The sequence below is a fragment of the Rhinolophus ferrumequinum genome, chromosome 11 (genome assembly GCF_004115265.2).
Source record: "Rhinolophus ferrumequinum isolate MPI-CBG mRhiFer1 chromosome 11, mRhiFer1_v1.p, whole genome shotgun sequence".
In the NCBI taxonomy this organism is placed as follows: domain Eukaryota; kingdom Metazoa; phylum Chordata; class Mammalia; order Chiroptera; family Rhinolophidae; genus Rhinolophus; species Rhinolophus ferrumequinum.
In genome coordinates, this window is record NC_046294.1 from 71,635,465 (window position 1) to 71,661,190 (window position 25,726).

The 25,726-nt window shown below is 37.4% G+C and overlaps 1 protein-coding gene across 3 annotated transcripts in view; it reads left to right on the plus strand.

Moving 5' to 3' along the window:
* The first annotated feature begins 1,101 nt into the window (after window positions 1-1,101).
* The window catches only part of CFAP300 (cilia and flagella associated protein 300), a 37,961-nt gene continuing 13,336 nt past the window's right edge, over window positions 1,102-25,726 (plus strand). For 2 of the 3 annotated variants that reach the window (XM_033120035.1, XM_033120036.1), the window contains exons 1-5: window positions 1,102-1,237; window positions 1,465-1,546; window positions 12,367-12,442; window positions 18,075-18,241; window positions 22,586-22,758. In XM_033120035.1, coding sequence (XP_032975926.1) covers window positions 1,128-1,237; window positions 1,465-1,546; window positions 12,367-12,442; window positions 18,075-18,241; window positions 22,586-22,758 — 608 coding nt within the window. In that variant the 5' untranslated portion in view covers window positions 1,102-1,127. The remainder of the gene's footprint in view (window positions 1,238-1,464; window positions 1,547-12,366; window positions 12,443-18,074; window positions 18,242-22,585; window positions 22,759-25,726) is intronic. The other variant, XM_033120037.1, reaches the window with a different exon arrangement.

The window sequence follows — 25,726 nt, forward strand, 5'->3', positions numbered from 1 at the left end:
TTGACAACACTATCAAGATAATGCAAAGTAAAATTCACAACGAAAAATTAATACAACCTCACGAGAATGGCTAAAATTTTAAAAGATTGATAAGACTATGTGCTTGCAAAAAAAATAGAACAACTGGAAATCTCACACATTGCTTGTTGCGGTGTAAATTGATGTGCTTTAGAAAACGTTTTGGTAATATGTAGTAAAACCACCATGCCCTAGGACTGAGCGTTCCAATCTTCCATATTATTTCCAACAGGAATGAGTGGGTAAGTCCATCAAAAGATGCTTACAGCTGCCTCAGAATACCCTCAAACTGTGAACAATCCAAAACGTTACACTGGGGTGTAGTAATGCAATGGAGTACTAATCAACAATGAAAAATATTCTGTGTGTGTGTGTGTGTGTGTGTGTGTGTGTGTGTGTGTGTGTGTGTTTGTCCTGCTGCTGCTTCTGAGTTAGGAATAATCAAGATGAGTTCTTGAAGATTAGGCGGAAAGGAAAAGGATTTAGCAAAGAGCTGGAAAAGAACAATCCTCCCATTCTGAAGCCAGGTACACTGCAATTAGACAAAACAAAACAGCACAAATTATAGACACAAAAGGTAATTTTCAATAGAAAACAAGAAATATGTGTTTCTATTAAACAGCATATTGTATTGTAGTGTGTATGGAAAAACTGTTTTAAGCCTTCAGATGTAGATGGTAAAACAGAATAGTTTCCCAAGTAGTCACATACACATTTGTCTTCCAAAATAGATAAATCTAATTAATTCAGGATAGTTTTTCTTCGGAAATGTTTGAGTCATCTAACTTAGGTAACTATAAACTTAACATTACAGCATTTGAGACTAGGAAATTAACCCCTGCTGAGTAATTATTAACAGTTAATTTCTACAACTATGTATTGGCAAGTTTTCTTTGTCTCGGACCCCTCGTTTCCATAAGCGCTAGGCGGGGCTAGAGGAGTAGGAGATGGGACGAGGAGGAGCGCGGGCCCCAGCACGGTCGGAAGCGCCGCTGATTTCCTCCTATGGCAGCCCCCGCTCTGCGTGGCCCCGCCCCGCCCCGCCCCCATAGCGTCGGGCCCCGCGTCTCTATGGAAACGGAGCCCACTTACGCGCAACCAGTACCACGATGGCCGCTGGGGACTCGGGGGGTTTGGGCGGCTACGACTTCAGATATCTGCCTCAGAAAACGTTCCAGTGTCTGAGCACCCCGGAGACCACCAGCCGGCTCCGGCAGTGGTGAGAGGCCGAGGGGCCAGGAGAGAAGAGCCCCTGGGCCTTTGCGGCTGTGGAGACGCGGGCCGGGCCTGCAGGCGGCCGGCGTTGGGTTGGCCCCCTCCGGAGTGAAACCCGGAGGCACCAGTAACACCTGTGCAGGGGCGGATTCCGTGGGTGGGACTGGCCGAACGGGCGCTCTCCGAGGGTGCCAGCCTGAAGCTCACTGTTGTTTCCCTCCTCTACTCCAGGTCCATGCTGGGCAGAATCCAGGCACAGGCCTTCGGGTTTGACCAGAATTTTCAGGCCCACCGGAAGGATGATTTCGTTATGGTTAGTATGGTTGAAGAGTTCCTTGGACCTTTACTGATTTTCAGTTTTTTTCCCCCGCTTCAACATAAGTTCTTGACTCCATTACTTGTTGACGTCGTTTTCCTGGAGTTTTAAGAATAATGAAACGTGCAGATGATACACGTTAAAAGGAACTTTTATATTTCTCATCATCATATCGTACATAAGCTCATCTTCAATATCCTATTAGAGATCCTTTCAATTTTGGAAAGTCAGTCTCTGGAAAATCAGCCTCTATTTTTAATACGAACACCTCATCTTTTGTATTATTATCCGGCTTTATTTGCTAGGCTTAGCTTCAAATTACTTTTGGTGGTTTCTCGAAATCAAACCTACTCTTGTGAGAAAGGGCTCTAACAACAGTTCCAAATGAGAGATTCTAAAAAAAGGAGTAAGTCTTTAGCTACTGGAAGTGAGTGCTTTGAAAAAAGAAAAAACTCACTTGAAAGTACAAGTTCTGGTGCGTTGATTAAAATTCAGTGACATTATTTTAAATACTGGTTTTTTTTCCTCCCCAATCAAAAGAAAAATACTGTTATGATCTGTGATATTATCTTTGCCGTTCTTGTCCTTCAGGCATTGACGTTAGTCTATAGTTGGCATAGTTTATCCAGTCATTTATACACACTTCCTGAGGGCCTACCATGTGCTAGGAATTCTGTCAGGTGCTGGGGATACAAGATGGAACAAGACAGGAGCCTGGCTTTCCCGGATCTTACAGGCCTGTGGCAAGACTAATAAACAAAACAATCAGGTCATCTCATATAGAGTAATAAGTGCAGTAAAGAACATAATACCCTAATTAATAAAGCAAAATATTTACTATTAGGGTGTATTAATTTCCTAGGGCTGCTATAGCAAAGTATCACAAACTGAGTGGCTTAAAACAATAGAGATGTATTATCTCACAGTTTTGGAAGCTATAAATCCAAAATCAAGGTGTCAGCAGGGTTGTGCTCCCTCTGAAATCTGTAGGGAAGAATCCTTCCTTACCTCTTCCTAGTGTCTAGTGTTTGCCAGCAATCCATAGTACTTGTTGGCTTGCAGCTGCAGAACTCCAATCTCTATCCTATCAAAGTCACTTAGCCCTCTCCCTTCATGTGTCTATGTGTCTCTTCTCTTTATAACACCAGTCCTATTGAATTAAGGGCCCACCCTACGCCAGTAGAACATCATCTTAATTAAATGACCCTGTTTAAATGACCCATCTCAAAATGACCCTGTTTCCAACTAAGGTCAGTTTCTGAGGGTCCAGGAAGGACATGAATTTTGGTGGGCACACTGTTCAACCCTAAAAAGCCTATTTCTCTTTCCCTAAGATAGTGTTATTATGTTAATATAATATAATGCTACTGATGATGGCATTAATGACATTTCTCAAATATTCATGGTTAGATTTTTGTATTTTTCATTTATACCAGTACTGGCTCTCAATAAAATAAAATAAAATAAAAAGATTAAGATTTAATTCACTGAATTTTAGAGTGCTGTAAAATTATTTAAATAATTCACTTAATAAATATTTGTTGAATACTTAACTGTGTCCCTGCTGAAAGGTGTTAAAAAGGTAAAAAGATCTGATCTCAGGTTACAAGGCATGTACAGTTTTGGAAGGTAGAAATGTAAAAAAATTACAACACAATGAAATAATTGCTATAATGGAGGATATATAAGGTGCGTAAGGCACAAAGAAAAAGATCACCCAATGGAGAGGCACTGGTATTGCGAAAAAACTCATGGAGGAGGGTGTAGAATTCATTTGGGTTGTTCAGTAGACACAGAATTCTTCAATAAATTCAAGATTTATCCAAAAAGCACAAGAAATTTTCCTAATACCAGCAATTTTTTTCTAATTTTCAAAATAATTCACATTTACCCTGATTTTTTTCCTGTGGAGTAGACAGTGTTATTTGCATATTGCAATTCAAAGAAATGTACTCATACAATCATTTTCACTCATGTAACTAATTTGGAGGAGATAAAGCATTGTGGCTAAGAGCATGGCCCAGAAGGAGATTTATGTTAAAGCTAAGAATTTTCAGGGCCCCTCACTGGCTCAAGCTCCTCACTTGCAGAACCCCCTTCCAAATAACTCAGAAATTCTAGCAATATGGTCACATGGTCATATGTTTTTGAAAATTTTCAAAAATAGATGTTTTTGTATTCTTCGAGCGCCTAAAAATATATGAGCTTAAAGTCCTGGATCCTCCCCTTATTTACCCTCTAGTTAGCTATGTTCAAATTCCAACTCTGTGACTTACAAGCTGTTTGACGTTGGGCAGTGACTTAACCTTCCTCAGCCTCCTTTTGCTTTTCTGCAAAATGATCATGTGCTTGACACATAATAAGTATTTTTGAATATGAAAATCACGCTGAATATCTGATGGGATTGTTACAAAGATTAACGGAAATAATATACATAAAATCACAAAATGCCTGGCTCATATAAGTGCTATTATTATTAACATTTGTGTACTACTTTACAAAGTATTTTTCTATAGCAGTAGTGACTCCTGTGTGCCAGATTTAGCTTTCACCACTTTTTATATATTTGTCACTAATTTTTACAACAATCTGGTAAGTTTGGTGTTCTGACTGCCATTTTATGGCTGGGGAAACAAACTCAGAATTGTTAAATAATTTGTGTGAGAATTCCCAGCAAATAGCAGAATCAGGCCTTCTGATTTAACTTCCATGTCATTTCTATTGCAAAAACTCATAACTGAACAAAAGATATTGCTTACACTAGAATTCCAGATTTGGGGTTTTCCCTTTCAACTTGAAAACAAAGTATATTCTGAAGTCCATTTGTGAGGTAGTAAATGGGTGGAAAGAAGGTAGGAAACATTCATCCAGCAAACATTTCTTTAGTTCCTTGGTCTGTACAGACAAACAAGACACAATTAAAGAGAGGAAAACAGACCAAAAATTGCATTGCAGAGAGACATGATATACATACCCTATGCATAAGGTGCTGTGGTGGCACAAAAGAGAAAGTGATTTTTTTGGCTGAGGTGGTCAGAGGAGGGTTTACAGAGGACAAGTCACTTGAGCTAGGGCCTGAAAGAAGGGAAGTTTGTCAGGTAGACAGAGTGGGGGAATATTTTAGAAAAAATCTTTTGTGCTACACAAAGGAGTTTGAGCTTTATTTAGGTAATGAGGAGTCACTGAAAGCTTTTGAACAAGACAGTAAAATATAAAATACTGAGAACACTGGCGGAAGTGTGGAGGGTGGATTGTTAGGACTGAGTCTGGAAGCAGTGAGACCAAAGTGGAAACTGTTGTCCTCCTGACAGTATATGGTGATGTCCTGAATTAAGACAGTAATAGCAGGATGGCCTGCAGAGATATTTAGGAGAAAGGCAGTACTCAGTAACTAATAAGATACTGAGAGGAAGGCAGAACAGGAACGTGTAGGATAACCAAGTTTCTGATTTGGTTGATTGGAGTGGCAGATGATACCATTAAATGCAGGAAAAATGCAAATGAATATAAATGAAATGAGTTCAGTTTTAGGCATGCTAAATTTGAAGTATATCCAAGTGGCAGTATCCTAGATAGTTGAATATAAGATCTCACTTTGAGTTTCAAGAGAGCTCTGGGCTCAGTATGTATTTTTGGCATCCTCACCATAGGACTAGGGATAATGGGGAATCTTCCAACATAAACTGCAAGGAAGGTCCTTAATTTGCAGAGCTCTCCTGAAGATCTGCACAACACTTCTGCTTACATTTCGTGACCAGACTGCTTACATCTCATGGCCACATACCATGGCCATGAGATTTGTAGCTGAGCACGTTGCTGTCCCAAATAAAATTGGGATTACTTAAGGAAGGAGAGAATTGATGAGAAACTGATCCAACATAGGGGATACAGTCTGCCATACAGATGATATAGTCAAATATCTACTCATATGTCATATGTGTGGCATATTATTATAGTAGACATACATTAAAAATTATATATAAAATAGTATGTTAATTTAGAAATACTTTTCCACTCACATTTTATGAAACAAGTTTATTCAAATCTTCACATGCATTTTGACATCAGTATCTTTGTTATCACTAATTAGTTTATGAATCATCTAATATTTCCCAAAGCACATCAGCTTTAAGTTATTTAAGATACAGAGAATTCCTCCGAATGCCTCACTGGAAATTCTATAACAAACCCAAAATACCATTTGCATACATTAGGGTAGGGTTGTTGGGTGTTTTTTATTCATTTTTTAGGCATAGAGTTGTAATCTCAGGAACATAACTATCTTATTGCTTTATTTGAGGGGCCTTTATGAAGACCTAACTTCTATTGGCTCCAGATCAACTCATTGCAGGCTACTTAGCCTACTTCCATTTATAATGACATCTAAATGTAACTGTAAGTTGATATCCCCTGGAAATGATTACCAAATCTGAATTAAATTTTCCCGTTTAATGACTCAGTTAGAAGACCTCTAAAAAGCATTCAAAACCGGTGTTGATTGAGGTTAATTCCAGCTTATATTTCTTTTCAAAATGTATATTACATAAACTAAAATAGTTGCATGAACACTCTAGTTTGAAAGAGTTTGTAAAATGATAAGGCAACTTCCTTTTTTTCTGAGAAAAAATTTTTGGGGAAACTTACTTTTCGTAATTGGGCATGTATGATACCTGTACCGTGTTTACCTTTACCCCCACCACTAGGATATAAATGTCATGGGACTTTGTCTTGCTTGGCATAATGTAGACATTCACAAATACTTGTTGAATGTATTAACCTTCACCTACTCACCAGTCCTTTTCACTGTTCCCTTTCTTATTAAAAGACATTCCTCCTGGTTTTTCATGCAAAAATTCCAGGAGTCATCTTTGATTCATCCTTCTCCCTTTTTTGCCCTTATTCCTAAATATTAACTGAAACCACCCACCTCTCTACCTCCCTACTTGCTGCAGGCTTGACTGATGTGAATATCAGATCTTCCTGGATCACAGCAGTACCCTCCCTCCTAACCAGTCTCTGTAGCCTTTCAATTCATTCTCTACACTGCAGCCATATTTTAAAAATATGACTCTAATCACCTTTCCTCTGCTTAAATCCCTTCAGTGTCTTCTTACTGCCTGTAGATCAAAATTTGATCAATCGAGATCCATCTTAGATTAAGATCAAAATTTTTGACTTGACCTACAAGGTCTAGTTTAACTCTTCTACCTCATCTGACCATTGCCCCTTTGACTTTGGTCACACTGAACCTTTTTACTTTCCTTGAGTGACCATATAGACCTTAAACTTACCATTGTCTCCACCTTAAAAAATAGTTTTTCGAGTGGCATGCAAGAACCAGATCAGAACAGCTTGACTGCTAAATTTTCAGGAATCTTTGTTTGCTGGTTGCTAAACTATTGGCAGCTTACACTCTACGGTGGAAATCAGCACATGGCTACCATACAATCAGGGCTTTTTTGGGAGGGAGGGGTATTAGTCGTTAAACATTTACCAGTACACTTTTTGCTCAGCTCACTGCTACTCACCATTCAAATCTAAATCTAAATGTTCTTTCTGCATTAGCCTTTCTCTCTAACACTATTCGATTAGGTCTGCCTATTCTGGGATTCTATAGCACCCTGAACTTCTTCATAATACTCATGGCATGTTAGTTAATAACCACCCTTTTAGTCTGTAAGTTCCATGAGGGCAGGGACTGTCCATTTGATTTTAGAATTAGGAAGTCAAGTATACTTTTAGTTGAGTGATGGAAGCAGGAGCCAGATACAGAAGAATAACTGGTAGAGAAATGAAACAGATTCCTCTTTCAAGAAGATATTTAGGAAAAGAGTGATAGCTGGAAGAGAATGTCAAGAGAAATACTTGTTGCAACAATCTAAACAACAAAGAACTATTCATGGAATCAACAATCCTGAAATAATCCTAACCCTTACCTTCTCCACCCACTCTTCCCACAAGCCTACAACCACTACTTCTGAGGTACTTGTGAATGATTTGGTATCTGTTCTTCCATAGTTTATGTTCATATATAGAGGCTTCATTTTGTTTTGTTTTATCATACACATTACTCTTAAACTACTCTCTTTTTACTCAAACTGCTTATGGTTTTCCTTTAAAAATCAATACAGTTTATTGAGTAACTGCTATATGCCAGGCCCCCTCTAGGCGCTGGGAATACAGGAGTTAGTAAGAAAGTAAGAAAAACAAGACACCTTCGATGGAGCTTACATTTTATTCTAATACATGCTTTCTTTTCAATAGCTGCATACCATCTAATATAAATGCACTGTATTTTATTCAATCTTTCTTCCATTGATGGACATTGAAGTTGTTTCCAGGTTTTGACACTACAAACAATACTATTAAAAAATTCCTTATATGTAAATCTTATCTACTGGTGGTTTCATTTCAGCAGGACACATACCCAAAAGTGGAATTTGTTAGATCATAAGATATGCATGTTTTTAATATTCAAGATAATATTCAATTACTTCCCAAAATGTTGTAAAGATTCACACTTCCACCAGCAGTGTATGTAAGTGCATATTTTCTGGTACTTTCACCAAAAGTTGCCAGTCTTTAAATCTTGCCATTGTAATAGGTAAAAGTGATACCTTCTGGCCTTTATTTTTATTTCTCTCCCTGCTCTTGAAGTTGAGTATCTTTTCATAAGTTTATTGGCTATTTGTATTTTTTACATGACTTTTTATATCCTCTGGCCATGTTTAAAACAGGCTTGTCTTAACCATTGGGGATGTCAACCCCATCCTTTTTTAAAAGATCATGTTTGTTGCAAATATTTCCTCCCAATCTGTTGTTTTTCTTTTCTTTAATTGCTCATCATGGACATCATTATTTTTTCTGATTCCCCAGCACCTTTTGAACATAATGTGATTTGCGATTAATTTTATTTTTAGAAAGTCCAAAGTGGTACTCAAAACACTTGCGTCTTTTGCACTCAGAGCACACACCTGGAATCTAGGTTGCCAATCAGACTTATCAGTGCAGGACTGGGATTTCAAAGTGATCCCCTTAAGGAAAGAGGTGCAGAGACTCCATTTCAGTGGCAAAGGTGGTGGCAAAGAAAGGTGTTTGGCTTTCAGGGAGGGCAGTCCTGGCACAGCAGTGGCCTCCGTGAGGAAGCAGTAGTGGCAGCTTCCTTTAGTTAGGGCTTGATGGGGTCGCAGCAAGGATGATTTGTTTCCTCATCAGGGCAGTTCTACATATAAGTTTGAATTGTTCTCAGGGCCCAGACTTTAGCCCAATCCTCTCCATTTCCTTAAAATTATGTGGACTGCCTGAGATACTTTTAATAAGATTCTCTTCTGATGTTTTCAGCCAGAGTAGCTGCCAGTGCTCGGAACCAAAACTCTTGACTATTTTATTTTGCCATATAGAAAATCTTCATTGTTAGGAAGTCAAATCGATCATTTTTCTATGGTGCTCCTTGAATAGAATTAAACTGACGATTACTTTGAGAATTATATCTGGTTAGGGGGATGGGAGTAGTGATTACCAAGACAATTAATTGGGAAAACAAGCTCGAAGGAAAACAGAATTCGCAACCTTATATAACCTCCTACTTTTCACTGTAAATTAAGTGTCAAAAATGCCTGTACTTTGACATACTGTGTTGTTCCTACTGATACAACTTGAAGGCAACAAAACTTCATTTTTTTAAATAATTAGTTTCAGGTATACAAAACAATGTAATAGTTAGACATTTATACCCCTCACAAAGTTATAATGTATGTACTACCACCCCTCTGACATCCTATATAGCTGTTACAGTTCCACTGACTCTATTCCCTATACTGTACTCCACATCCTGTGACCATATATATATATAACATAACATATATATATGTTATATATATATTAAATTATAGTTGACATTCATTATCATTCAGCTTCAGCTTCAGGTGTACAGCGCAGTGGTCAGGCACCTATACCGTCCATAAAGTGGTCTCCCTAATAAAACAAGTGTCCATCGGATACCCTACAAAATCTTTACAACATTATTGATTATATTCCCCAAACTGTCTTTCATATCCCCATGGGAATCTTGTGGTTACCGACTGTGCTTTCTAATCCCCTCACCTTTTCCCTCCCACCCCCCTCCCATCTAGCAACCCTCAGTTTTTTCTCTATGTCTCTGAGACTGTTTCTGATTAGTTTGTTCATTTATTCTATTCTTTAGATTTCACATATAAGTGAGATCATATGGTATTTGTCTTTCTCCATCTGACTTATTTCACTTAGCATAATGTTCTCTAAGTCCATCCATATTGTTGGAAATGGTAAGATTTCATTCATCTTTATGGCCGAGTAATACTCCATTGTATAAATGTACCACAGTTTCTTAATCCAGTCATCTACCAGTAGGCATTTCAGTTGTTTCCATGTCTTGGCTATTGTGAATAGCACTGCAGTAAACATAGGCATGCATAAATTTTTTCGAATTAGTGTTTCGGATTTCTCTGAATAGATACCTAAGAGTAGGATTGCTGGGTCATAAGGTAGTTCCATTTCCAGTTTTTTGAGATACCTCCATACTGATTTCCATAGTGGCTGCACCAGTCTGCAATCCCACCAGCAGTGCACAAGGGATCATTTTCTCCACATCCTCGCCAAAATTTGTTGTTTGTTGATTTATTGATGATAGCCATTCTCACCAGAGTTAGGTGGTATTTCACTGTGGTTTTTATTTGCATTTCTCTAATGATTAGTGAGGTTGAACATTTTTCATATGTCTGTTTGCCATCTGTATGTCCTCTTTAGAAAAATGTCTCTTCTTGTCCTCCACCATTTTTTAATTGGGTTGTTTTTTTGGTGTTTAGTTGAATGAGTTTTTTAATAAATTTTGGATAGTAAACCCTTATCAGATGTGTCATTGACAAATATCTTTTCCCATTCAGTAGTATGCCTTTTTGTTCTATTGATGGTTTCCTTTGCTATGAAAAAACTTTTTACTTTGATGTAATCCCATAGGTTTATTTTTTCTCTTTCTTCCCTTGCCTGAGGGGATATATCAGTAAAAATATTACTAAGGGTAATGTCTGAAAGTTTACTTCCTATATTTTCTTTTGGAATTTTATGGCTTCAGATCTTACATTTAAGTCTTTAATCCACTTTGAATTTATTCTTGTATATGGTGTAGGGAGGTGGTCCAGTTTCATTTTCTTGCATGTGTCTGTCCGGGTTTCCTAGTACCATTTATTGAATAGACGGTCTTTACCCAATGTAAATTCTTGTTTCCATTGTTGTAGATTAAATGACCATATAGGCATGGATTTATTTCTGGGCTCACTATTCTATTCTATTGATCTATGTGTCTGTTTTTATACCAGTACCATGCTGTTTTCATTACTATAGCCTTGTAGTATGATTTGATGTCAGGTATTGTGATACCTCCCATTTTGTTCTTATTTCTCAAGATTGCTGTGGCTATTCGTCATCTTTTATGGTTCCATATAAATTTTAGGATTATATGTTCTATTTCTGTGAAAAATGTCCTTCGTAGTTTGATAGGAATTGTGTTGAATCTGTGTATTGTCTTAGGCAATATGGACATTTTAATGATATTAATTCTTCCTATCCATGGGCATGGTATGTGTATCCATTTATTTATATATTCTTTAATTTCTCTCTTCAGAGTCTCATAATTTTCTGAGTACAGTTCTTTCACCTCTTTGGCTAAATTTATTCCTAAGTATTTTATAGTTTTTGAAGCAATTGTAAATGGGATTGCTTTTTTAATTTCTCCTTCTGATAGCTTATTATTGGTGTATACAAATGTAACTGATTTCTGAATATTAATTTTGTATCCTGCTACTTTACTAAATTAATTTATCAGTTCTAATAGTTTTTTGGTGGAGTCTTTGGAGTTCTCTACATACAGTATCATGTCATCTGCATATAATGACAATTTTACTTCCTCCTTTCCAATTTGGATGCCTTTTATTGCTTTTTCTTGTCTGATTGCTGTGACTGGAACTTCCAGAACTATGTTGAATAAAAGTGGAGAAAGTGGGCAACCGTGTCTTGTTCCTGATCTTAAGGGGAATGGTTTTAGCTTTTCCCCATTGAATTTGATATTAGCTGTGGGTTTATCATATATGGCCTTTATTATGTTGAGATATGGTCCCTCTATTCCCACTTTCTTAAGAGTTTTTATCATAAATGGCTGCTGGATTTTGTCAAATGCTTTTTCTGCATCTATTGAAATGATCATATGGTTTTTATTTTTCATTTTGTTAATGTGCTGTATCATATTGATTTGCTGATATTGAACCAACCTTGCATACCAGGAATGAATCCCACTTGGTCGTGGTGTATGATCTTAATGTACTGCTGAATTCTGTTTGCTAATATTTTGTTGAGGATTTTTGCATCTATGTTCATTAGGAATATCGGCCTGTAGTTTTCTTTTTTTGTAATGTCTTTGTCTGATTTTGGGATTTTGGGATAAGGCCCCGTAAAAAGAGTTTGGGAGCCTTCCCTCCTTGTGGAATTTTTGGAATAGTTTGAGGAGAATAGGTAATAATTCTTTTTTGAATGTTGTTAAAATTCACCTGTAAAGCCTTCTGGTCCAGGGCTTTTGTTTGTTGGGAGCTTGTTGATTACTGATTCAATTTCACTGGTAGTAATTGGAAAACTTCATTTCTTTATAAAGCATTTATTACTTAGACATTTCACAAATTTAACTGTCTTTCCCCAATTGAATGAGATTTTATTTTAGTTATTTTAGAAGTTAATTCTTATTATTGTTTAAAATAATGCATCTAATTTGTTCCCCTCAAATTGTATTTTAGGCTTTTTTCAAAGACCCAAATGTTATTGCCAATTTGAAGTTACTTTCAGATTCTTCTGGACAGTGGATTACATTAGGTAAATAAAATTTGTTTTCATCTTTTCTGATGATTATTTTATTGTAACAAAATTTTGCCTCAGAAATTTTTATTAAAATACAAATTGTGAATAACGACTCAGTTGTTCGATAACAACAAGGTCAAGTATGATCAGCTGTGCCAGGCCTGCCCTGCATCTTTCTACTATCCTGGCTTAGCACATAAGAGCAATTTTCCTCTTATTTCATTATTTGGAAAGTATTTATTGTGCACCTTTCATGGACACTGCCAGAAGCAGGGAAGATTAAGAAACTCAAGGAACTTGTTGATATGTAAAAAAAAAAAAAAAAAAAAAAATGTGCAGTAATTATCACTGGTGCTACCATAGAAGTGGGAGCAGGAGGAGGGGAGTGGTCAGTTCTACCCAGGGGAAGGGGCCAGGTAAAATTCCACTGATTTGAGGATACTTGGGCAAAATGTCAGTTGGGGCAGAAGAATTAATTTCTGACAGGAAGTAGCCACCATGGAATATTCTTTAAAAATAATTCCTGTCACCCCAATAAATTTAATTTTTAACAAGTAATAATAGTGCATTAAATCTTGGAGGAGAGAGTCTTAAATTCTCAAAAGGAGAAATTTGTATAGGTAATATTTTTATAGTACTTTGAAACACTGCTAGAAATCTTGAAGGAAAATTACCCAAACACTTAATAACACTCAAATGACTTAATAATTCTTAGATCAAGGAATAGATCAGAGAGTTAATAGAAGGCTATTTTGAAAACAAAAACATGAAATATATATATATGTGTGTGTGTATATATATATATATATATACGTATATATAATTTTTATTTTATTTTTAATTTAACTTTTTTCCATTACAGTTGACATACAATATTATATTAGTTTTAGGTGTATAACATGGTGATTAAACATTTATGTAACTTACGAAGTGATCACCCTGATAAGTCTAATACCCACTTGATACCATACATAGTTATTGCACTATTATTGATTATACCCCCTATGCTATACTTTACATTCCCATGAATGTTTTTATAACTGGCAATTTGTACTTCTTGATTCCTTCACCTTTCTCACCCCATTTGGTAACCATCAATTTGTACATAAACACTATATTTTAAACTTTAGATTGAGGCCCCTTAACAGTAGAACAAACCATTCCATTTAGAAGGAAAATCTGATTGGTAACGTGAATTTGTATTCAAGAAAAAGCAAGTTGATTTTAAATTGGATGGGGTTGTTTAATGAATTCTGACATTGCATTTTTATGGAATTCTAAGGAGCCTCACACAAAAACAACTTTTTTCAGTATTAGTCAAAAACAAGATTACAAGCAGTTCATGATGTTAGACTTTAGTAGGTCATATTTTATTGCTTTTGGCTAAAGGACTACTGCAAAATTTATAAAGTAAAAAACTAGTACAGTGTGATCTTCAGACTCCTTACAAAATTAAACTGAGTGAGCAAATATATTTACCAATTCAAAATCTTCGAAAGGAAATAATCAGAGCCATGTATCACAGTGTTTATAAGGCCTTTTTACAGTAACTTCAGTCAATTCATATACAAAAAATAAGGTTCATTGAAAAAAGTGTTTACCCTTCCCCCTGTATTCATACATACTTCACAAAAGACAACTGACTTTTTTGAAAAAGGCATTACAAAAAGAGAGGTTCTAAAATTCCACATATGCCTGACAGAATCAATTAGAAGTACTCTGAAAAATAGGGCAGAAGAGGTAGCACTCATTTCAAAAGGAGACGCTTCTAGTGGATTGCTAGTACTCTTCCATTAGCTTGTTTTGATCTCCTCCTACTTGCTTTTCCACTTCTTCTGAAATATTGACCATCTTCTCTCTAATTTTCCTCTGGGGCCCTTAATAAACAAAGAAACAGCTTGTTAAAATGAGAGAAAAGACATTCTTATAGCAAGTGAACCAATTGTAGAGAGTGAAATGGAACCTCCTTCACTACTGGCTTCATTGCCTTCATTGGCAGTTGTTGGTGCTGCTTCGTCCTCTCAGCAGCTGCTGGAGCCCCCTTCATTAGACACATTTCGCCTTTTTCTGACGAACATATAATGGGTGCTCAGCTAGGAGCATTATGCACATTATTACCTCTTTTAATTCTCAAAACAGCTCTGAGAGAGGCATTATATAATCCCTATTTCACAAATAAGGAGTCAGAGTCATGAGCTAAGTAATTTGCAGTTTTACACAGCTGGCTGGGTAGAGTTGAGATTCAAATCCAGGCCCAGAATTCAAGACCTTGACCAGTACACATCCTGCCTCTGCCACTCCCACCTTAATGGGATTGCCAGAAGAGCACCAACTCAGACACCAAATAAAAACGAGACACTTAGTGTATTATAATGTTAGTATCAAGGGGAAAAAATAATACATTTTTAACTTTCAATGTGATCATAATGATGCATTATGTATCTTATAAATGCTGGAGATATAATTTAACCAAATTCCTACATAACAGATGGGATGTGCTATGCGCTGAATTGTATCGCTCCAAAATTCTTATATTGCAGCCTTAACCTTCAGTGTGATGGTATTTGGAGATGAGGCCTTTGGGAGATAGTTAGGTGTATATGAGATCTTGAATACCCTCCTTATAAGAAGAGGAGGAGATACCAGAACTCTCTGCAATGTGCAGACACAGGTAGAAGGCAGCTGTCTGCAATAAAGAGTCTTCACCAGGAACTCAATCAGCCGCACCTTGATCTTGGACTTCCCAGCCTTCAGAACTGGGAGAAATTAATGTCTGTTGTTTAACCACCCAGTCTATGGTATTTTGTGATAGCAACCCACGCTGACTAATACAGATGTTGGAAGTGGAGTGCTCCTGTAACAAACACCTAAAAATGTAGAAGTGGCTTTGAAACTGTAATGGTAATGGATATAGGCTGGACGAGTTTTGAGGTGCAACCTGGAAATACGAATGTTAAGGTTGATTCCGGTGAGGTTTCAGACAGAAATGAGGAACATGCTATTGGAAACTGGAGGAAAGACAATCCTTGTTATAAAATGGCAGAGAACTTGGCTGAACTGTGTTTTAGCGTTTTGTGGAAGGTGGAACTTACAAGTGATAAAGTTGGATATTTAACTGAGGAGTCTTCTAAACATAGTGTTGAAAGAGCAGCTTAGCTCATCCTGAATGCTTATAATAAAATATAAAGGGAGATGAAGAAGGAATTGTTAAGCAAAAAGGAACCAGAACTTGAAGATTTGGAAAATTCTCAGCCTATCCATATAACAAAAAATGAGAAAGCTTTTTCTGAAGAGAACACTAAGAGTGTGGCTGAGCTACCGTTTGATAAAGGAGATCATGGGTGCAGTTCGTGGACTTAATCAGGCATTCCAACAAAAGCTAGGAATAGAGATGGGATTGTACCAGCAGTGACACTGCCAGTTTGAACTAAAGAGGACAGAAAAAACTAGATGAAATGAAGGCTGTCAGACTTCTTAGATCCTACAGGACATACCATAGAACCATTTGGCTTCAAACATGCTCTACTTTTCAAAAACGAAGAACTGAGAATGCAATTCAGAGATAATCAGGGCCACCCTCTCAGTTTCAACAACCATAGTGCCTTGTGCGGGAGGATAATGGAGGTGGGACCACTGCCCCAGTGGATCTGGAGGGCAGCACATGGACAGAGAGAATTACTCTTGAGGCTTAAAATCTTAACGGAATTTGCCTTGATAAGTTTGAAACTTGCTTAGAACTATCATTTCTTCCTTCTTTCCTGTTTCTCCTTTTTGGAATGGAAATGTCTATCCTATGCCTGCCTGTCTTATTGTATTTTGGAAGCACATACCTTGTCTGGTTTCACAGGTTCATAGCTGGAGAGGAATTTTGCCTCTCGATGAATCATACCTTTAGTTTCACCCATATCTGATTTACATGGTATTTAGATGTATTTAAACACCGATATCTGATTTAGATGGTATTTAGACTTTAGAGTTGATGCTGGAATGAGTTAAAACTTTTGGTGCTTTTGGGATAGAATAAATGTATTTTACATATGACAAGGACATGAATTCTGGGGATCCAGGAGCAGAATGCTATGGACTGAATGAATTGTGTCCCTTCAAAATTCATATATTGAAGTACTAACCTCACCCATGACCTCATCTAACCCTAATTACTTCCCAGAGGCCCATGTCCACATGCCATTACGTTGGGGGCTACGGCTTACACATATGAATTTTAGAGGGACACAATTCAATCCACAGCAAATGTTATTTCTATGCCTCAGATTAAGTAGTTTGAATTTAATTACCTTCGCTCACCATCCAAACCCTCTTGTCATTCCTCATATCAGAACGAGGGTAGATTTGTTAAAAATGGTATGTTGCCCAGTGTCAGCCCCTCATTCCGTGGCTACCACTTCATCTTCGAAGACTGTTTGGCTCTTCACTGCTCTTGTTCTATGGTCTTCTAATATTGCTCAGACTTACTCTATCATTTTCTGTGGTCTGTTTCCTTCAATCCCCCAGAGGATTTTTCCTCTGAAACAAAGGAACTTTTCTTAGCAGCATTGAAATTACATACACAGTTCTTGGCTTTGGGCATCCCTCTTGCCTTTACACTAGCCCAGCTCAGGTCGTAGCAGAACTCTAGGTGGACAACCAGGGGGAAGAAGTGCAAACTATAGCCAATATTATTCTCTCAAGCTCAAGCTACTTCTTAGGTCAAAGATCTAGCAAATGTATTGGGAGAGGACACACCAAGGATCACGACACCTATATCTACAGTCTCCCTGGAACTTAGAAGAAAGAACACCACCCCTCTATATCTGAGTGAATTCATGTGTATGTGGGGGTGCGTAAAAGAGAGAAATTGAGTGATTCATTGAGGCAATAATAAAAATATTCACTTTAAACTTTATGTCTTTCTGTAACTTAATAGAACTTCTAGTAATGGAAAATCCATTCCTGAAAGACACATTAAGGAAATAAGTGTAGGGTTGGAAGGGTGAAGAACTAGAGCTACAACAGAAAAATAGACAAAACACCATGATTTCAAATTTCTCGAATTCCAAACTTGTGATAACTTGGTTGGGGCCTTATTTGAAATTTACCTTAAAAAGGAGAACCTTTTCTGTAGTAAATACTGTAAATGAGATCACAAGGGAGAAATTTTTAAATGGAGAGGAACATTTCCAAGATACCATCACAGACTTTAGAAATATCCATTACTTATGTTAATTAAAATTTTTATAGTATGAATTATATAGCATTAAGCATAATACAAATCCAAAATCATATAAAGTAACTCCTATGCTTTTATAGGCAATTCTGATATATGCATTAAAATTGATCTAAGAACTCTCTACTACACAAAAAAGATCGATTTCATTTTAAGCATTTTCTAATTTACATATCCTTCATCTAAGCCTTCATCTAAGAAATGGTGAAATTTTGTTATAAACTTTTAATGATTAATAAAAATGAAAAGGCTGCAAATTACACATTTAATAAAATCCTTAAACTATGCGTCTTTTAAGTATATCAAAACATGTCAGATTTTGTTACTTTGAACCTCTGCATAGTGATATTTGTTTTGTTATAGTGAAATAATTGAGGATAATAAATAAATTTTTATGTCTCTTTATAAAATGTCTATTTTCAGGAACTGAAGTGAAAAAAATTGAAGCTATAAACATTCCTTGCACACAGATTTCGATGTCATTTTTTAATCGGTTATACAGTGAAGATATTGTACGAGACAGTGGACATATTGTTAAATGTTTTGATTCTTTTTGTGATCCCTTTCTTATTTCTGATGAGTTACGAAAAGTAAGTACAGAATTTTTAAATTACACAACAGAATTTTATTTCAGAAAGTGACTAATGTAAAAAACCTTTGCCTATCTAAACCCATAAATTACCTCTTCTCACTGAATAATGATCAATAATAGTCACTGCATGGGTAGATTTCTTCTTGGATGAGACTTTTACTGTCAACTTACGTAATTATGTATGTACTCAGTAGTTCTCAACCCGGTGTTACTAACATCTAGTGGGTGGAGGCCAGGGATGCTGCTAAACATCATACAGTGCCCGGGACAGTCCCTCATAACGAAGTTATCTGGCCTAAAATGTCAGTAGGGAGTGCGAACGTAGAGAAACCCTGGACCATTTAATTGATGGCTATTTTTCTTCAATGCAGGGCTCTTAACATATCAAATGAATATTTAAAAACATCCCTCAAGTAAAAGAATCTTCTTACTTCATTGCCGAGATCAAAAAAGCCACTTGACTAAGTTAATTTTGTTTTAGTGAAAGGTGTACTGAACTTGGATTATGTACAGGGTTTTGGTATCAAATAGGTTTAGATCCAGGCTTTGCCACTTAATGACTGTGATACTTAAGCCTTCAGCTTCAGTTTCTTTATCTATAAAATGGGAATAGTGTAAGAATTATGTGAGATAATGCGTTTAAAGTTCTTAGCACAATGCCTGGCACTTAGTAAAATATGAATGACTGCTACTAATTATTAACATTCTTCATTAAAAGAAAAGAGAGATGTACAAGTCTAATGTATTGCAAATCCAGATAGGAATGAACTAAAGAAGCTACTGATGCACCATTCTGGACACAGAATGTCTGTAGGGGACCAGGAGGCATCCAGCCAATCTATTTATTGATCTACACTAGTACAATACCTAAGAGAACTCTTAGTTTAAGAAGAAAATAAAATGAACTGAGAATAACCAAACCGACGCAACTGAATGAGACGACGTATAGTTTACTCTTTAGTTAAGTACATTTATGTTTAACAAGATAATATAAATACTATACAGTGGGGATCTGATATTAATTTCTACTCATTACCAAGGATTGGAAATTAATCACAAAGTGTCTGGTCTAGTCTGAGTTTCCCTCCTTTTGGGTGCGACTAATCTCGGCCCTTCTTTCTGTCCCTGACCTGTGCTGGCATACTTAACTTTTTTGTCTCAAAAGGCCCAGGTAAGGCCTTACCCCTGATTTTGGAGAGTTCACCAGCACTTCCACAGAGAAAGCCTCAGCAGTGGACTTTTTTGAAAGGAGGATTTGCTTTCCAACAGAGGACTGTTTAAAACTTCCTGCTGCTGCCTGTCTTGTTTATGCCATGAATAGCACCTCTATTTAGGAAGTGGCCGGAACGCAGTGTTTTCCATCTACGGTAGTTGCCTGTATGTTTTACTTTTGTGTTTTTTGCCACTCTGTGGCAACAGGAAAGGTTTTAACTTGGTTGTGTTCTGGCTGAAAAATAAATAAATAACTTCCAGATTTAGCCTGAACTAAAAAGGGCCCCCCATTGTGCAGCAACACAGATTCTATTGGCGCACTGTAACATAAGTACGATAATAACCTCCTTCCTGACTGTGGCTCAGAAGCTTGATTCATTAATCATTGCATACCAGCTCTCTGAGGGCTACACAAGTGAACAGTCAGTCTGTACGTGAATGGAGAGGGAGACCAACCATAGAAGTTTTGTACAATTTTTATAGCTTTGCTCCATTTAGAGTTCCTGATGTGTATTTGTTGTCTCTTCCCACTTTATTTATTGGTTACAGTTTTTGTCTTTTATTATTTTTATCTTATTTCATCTATATTTTATTGTTAGCTGTCTCACATTCTTTTTTAAAAGTAGGTAGGGTGTAAAAAAATTCAATAAAAGACATATGTTATAGCTTACAGTCATCACCTTGTTCACGTCCACCACAGTCAACAAATTCATCAATAGTCTGTAATGCCCGATGGTAAAAGAAAACCCCAACATCAGACCTACTCAAACTGTTTTCTTTTTTTTTTCTCATTAAACTTTATTTTAATGGGTCTCAAAATTCTGTGCCAGATATTTGGTCAAGTTGTTTCCATTGAAAAGTACTGATATTAAAAACTAGTAACTTGAAAACTGCCACACAAAAAACAAATGGTCCACAAAACATTCTCCTTTCCTTCTGAAGGTTTTATGATGCAGTGTAATCATTAACCAGTCTTTTACTATTAACCTTAAATGGCCAATTGCAACAAACAGTTCTGAGACCATTCTTCCACCACTGATTAAGACTGGGTGGCAGGTATTGGGGATAATATTCATTTAGCCTTCTGAGCTTTCTGGGCAGACTTGGTGACCTTGCCAGCTCCAGCTGCCTTCTTGTCCACTGCTTTGATGACACCCACAGCAACTGTCTGTCTCATGTCACAAACAGCAACCCAGCCCAGAGGAGGGTAGTCAAAGAAGCTCTCAACACACATGGGCTTGCCAGGAGCTCTATCATTGATGGGAGCATCACCAGCTCTCAGAAACTTTGGGCCATCTTCCAGCTTTTTCCCAGAATGACAATCAATCTTCTCCTTCAGCACAATAAATTTGCAAGCAATGCGAGCTGTGTGACAATCGAGCACAGACGCATATCCAACACTGATTTGACCTGGATGGTTCAGGATAATCACCTGAGCCATGAAGCCAGCTGCTTTCATTGGTGGGTTATTTTTGCTGTCCACAGCCACACTGCCACAACGAACATCTTTGACAGACACATTCTTGACACTGAAGCCCACATTGTCCCCAGGAAGAGCTTCATTCAAAGCTTCATGGTGCATTTCAACAGTCTTTACTTCAGTTGTAACATCAACTGGAGCAAAGGTGACCACCATGCTGGGTCTGAGAACACCAGTCTCCACTCGGCCCACAAGGACAGGACCAACACCACCAATTTTGTAGACATCCTGGAAGGGCAGATGCAAGGGCTTGTCAGTTGGATGAGTTGGTGGCAGAATGTAATCCAGAGCTTCAAGCAGCGGGGTTCCACTGGCATTGCCATCTTCATGGGTGACTTTCCGTCTCTTTAACTAAAGCATGTTAGCACGTGGCTCCAGCATGTTGTCACCATTCCAGCCAGAAATTGGCACAAATGCTACTGTGTCAGGGTTATAGCCAATTTTCTTAATGTAGGTGCTGACTTCCTTGATGATTTCCTTGTATCTCTTTTGGCTGTAAGGCGGCTCAGTGGAATCCATTTTGTTAACACCCACAATTAGTTGTTTCACACCCAGTGTGTAAGCAAGACGGGCACGCTCACGGGTCTGCCCGTTCTTGGAGATACCTGCTTCAAATTCACCAGCACCAGCAGCAGCAATCAGGACACCACGGTCAGCCTGAGGTGCCTGTAATCGTGTTTTTGATAAAGTCCCTGTGTCCTGGGGCATCCATGATGGTCACGTAATACTGTTGGTCTCGAATTTCCACAGGGAGGTATCAGTGGTGAGCCCGCGCTCACGTCCAGCTCTCAGTTTACCCCAGACCCAGGCAGACTGGAAGGAGCCCTTTCCCATCTCGGCAGCCTCCTTCTCAAATTTTCTGATGCTTCTTTTGTCGATCCCACCACATTCATAGATCAGATGACCAGTCAGTAGTGGTAGACTTGCCGGAACCTACGTGCCCAGTGACAACAATGTTGATGTGTGTCTTTTCCTTTCCCATTTTAGGTTACATTTAGCGGTGGTTTTCACTACACCTGTGTTCTGGCAGCAAACCCATTAGGAAAAAGCCAAACTGTTTTCTGAAAGAGGTAGCAAGGTCTCAAGAGAGCAAGAGTCAATGTAGATTGGTGATGTATAAGGTGATATTATTAGAGAGCGGGAAAAGGAGAGGTGGTTATGAGGCTCCAGTTACCTGAATAGTTCAAAATGGAGTAATAGTGGGAGTAAGGAAAGTAGTGATCCAAACAGTGTTAGAAAATCACCATTGTGTTTAGCTTTAATAGAAGCAAAGTCTATAGACCTTATGGGATGGAGAAGTTTCTCCATTTATTTGTGCTGTTGTTTCCAAGTAAGATTTAAGGTGATGCAACACTAAAATTGCAACAGCACAAACAAGTACTGAAGATACAAACTAGAACAAAGAAATAAAGTAGAAGACTTAGATTTCGATTTATTTCTTTCATTGAACATTAGTACCTAATGATAGGGTGGGGTCGGGGAGAAACAAGTGCTGCAGGTCTCACAGATCACTCTCTCCAATTGACTCAGGATTGGTTTTAAAAATAGGACTAAGACTTTTTTTAAATATCTAAGTTGAAACTTTCAAAAACATAAAAATTAGATCTTCAAGTTATGTTACATTAAGATGAATTTTGTCATCTTACATAGGTTTTGCTAGTAGAAGACTCAGAAAAATATGCAATATTCAGTCAACCAGATAGAGAAGAGTTCCTGTTTTGTCTTTTCAAACATCTTTGCCTTGGTGGAGCCCTTTGTCAATATGAAGATGTGCTTAATCCATACCTGGAAACAACAAAGCTTCTCTATAAGGATCTAGTGAGGTAATGCTGCTACACTACAACCTATAATTCTCTGGTTAATAGAGTAAATTATTTGCTTAACTATGGTGGGATTACCTAACATCTGTTGGTGGTCCTGTTCACAACCAAAGTGTGTAAAAATGGCACCACCCCGACCCGCTTCTCATAGCCCCCTCCTCTCCAGGCTAGAAAATTTCTAGATGTCCCTGACCTTCTCTGGTGCTCAGTCCTCTCATTCTTCCCCTGCCTCTTTTTGTGTCCTCATTCAGACCTGTTACCCGCTCCATCCCTTATTAGCAGCTGTGTCTACCACATCTCCTTTTTTACAGTAGGCCTCCTTTTAAATCTCAAGGGAACATGAGATCCCTCAGGATGTTTGAATTTGCTTGATTAATAGTCAAAAAATGATTACCTTTGTTCTAAAGAGGTGGGAGAATTGCATCTAGGTGTAGTCTTTACTTTTCAAACTAATCCCAAACCCCATTTTATTTTAGGTGTTCCACTAGGTTTTGTTTTATTTTCGTTTTGAAGATCAAATAAGGATAAAAACTTTATAAATCTTTTACTTATACTTTAATTTTAAACGAAGTGAATGTTGTCTGGTTGGGTTTTTCAGTGATGAAGATATTGGATCATCTTTATAGGCAAAGGGGATAGGAACAAGGAAAGCAGAGTCCCAGAGTTTAGTTATAAAATGTACTTTAATAAAACAACAGAATTAGCTTCTCATTGAATTCTTGATTGTTACTTTACTTATACTCAACCCCTCAATTCTCATATCCATTCCATGTGTCATATAGCTGTACAACAAACAGTATGATTGAGCTATTTTAGTTTATTTCTGATATGGTTTTAAAAACAAAATATTTCTATAAGCTGTCTCTGATTTTTAGGAAAGAGAGTTATTAAAATTGTTGGAAAAGATATGTTAGGAACAGAATTTCAGAAAAAGCATACACATACCTACATCAAGCATATTCTGTCCTTATCATTTGGAGCCCATGAAAACTTACAAGACCGCTTCTAGCACTCCCTGTGGATACTCTGCATTATACCCTAGACACACACACACACACACACACACACACACACACACACACACACACACACACACACACACACACACACCATAGTGTATTGTCCCTCATCAGCCACACGAACCTGTGGAATTTTTCACTACCATGCACTGTGGATGAGGAAATTCTATTGGAGATATTTGAAAGAAATAACCGTAGAACCGAAACATTGAAGAAACTGCTGTTTTTCCCAACATTCCCTTACTTATATTCTCACCTGTTATTCTCTTCTACACTCTTTGGGTGCTAAAGACGAAAGAGTAATGGCCACTTGTTAAAGGAATAGCCAAAATTTGTGACATCTTAGAGAAAGGTAGGAATCGTGTCCATGGAATCACTTAATTAGGCAACCAGCAAGTGTTAATATTGTACACAGAACTCTGCCAAGCTCTAAAGAGACTACAAGACGGGCATCTGACAGTCCTTGACCTTAAGGAAATTATGACAAACTAACATTAAATAATAGGAAAGGAATTGTTTAAAATCTTTTATAAGTAAAATTTTTATGTAGTCAAATGTTCAATTAATTATAGGCAAATGTTTGTAGCTCTTTATGCTGTAATAAATACCCCCAAAAGTTCAAAAGAGGAAATTATCAGTGTCAGCAATCACAGAAGTCTTGATGGAATGGAGGCCACAAGGGAGGGCCAGCAAAGAGGAGGGCAGTCTGTTCCCAGTTCAGGAGAGATGCACCACAAGTCCACATGCGAGGGGAGGCTGGGAAGGAGCCCAGCCCAATTCGTGACAGCATTACTGTTTGTTGGAGAACCATTAAATATTTTTCTCATGATCCAAATTTAAGCATGCTTATGAATTTCTTTTGTGAATAAAGAAGGGGTATGAAATTGTCTTCCCAAAGCAACTTCAATAGAAAATTATATTTGCTTAAGATGGCGCAGGTGCCAAACAAAGCAATTGAATGGAGTAAATTATCCCAGAGTCCCTTAAAAGAGCTATGTTGGTTTCCTTATCACATGTACTACCTGTGGCTTTTCTAATATTGGTCGTGCTGATTTAGGTCAGATGCTGTATTATTTGGTTAAAGTAAAGATGTAGGGTGGATCAATATAGCAGTTATCGAGGAATATATAAGTAGAGGACACATAAGTGGAACTTGAAGTATCATCAGTAATTTTTCAGAATTGTGAGCCACATAGTCAATCAAATCATTTGTACAAATCAACAAAGAAGGATATTTTTTTCTGTTCTATTATCTGAATTTTGGGTGCTTTTGCATTCTTTAGAAAAACATCTGTTGTCTTTCTAGTTATATATTCAGTAGCTGCTTTACAGAATCTAAACTGTCCTTGCAGATAAACATCATCACTAATCTATTCTAGCAAAGAAGTCCATGCTTATTTCTGTGGATGTTGGGGCACATTACAGAGCCTGACTTTAGGAGTGTCTGGCTCAAACAGAAGGACAAGAACGTTCTTAAGATATTTTCTCCCTCATCCATTATCACAAGTCCTATAAGATACACCTTTTAAATATTTTGGAAAATGCCTTCTTTTCAAGTATTACGGCTCCTTAAATAAAGGAGGCAATACTTTAGAACCATTTTATTAGAGGGTAAATGATCAATCGTTTTATTACATTTCAAAAATATCTATGCAGAAATAATTCTACAGTTACTAATGGTGCCTCTTTTTTCCCCCCCTTACTTTAGACATTAAATACATGCTCTTGTCAAAAATTTTGGAGAGGTTCCCCAAGCTACATATTTGTCCTAAATGTGAAATTTTATGATTTGAATTTAGGGCTTAGATTATGGCCTTCAGATGCTAATTAAGCAGTGGGGTTCTTATTTATTAAAATAAACAGTTACTTAAAATGGTCTGTACACCATGTTTAGAGTTAATATGGGATTGATCCTCAGAAGTTAGCACAAATGATATTGGTAAGAAACCATT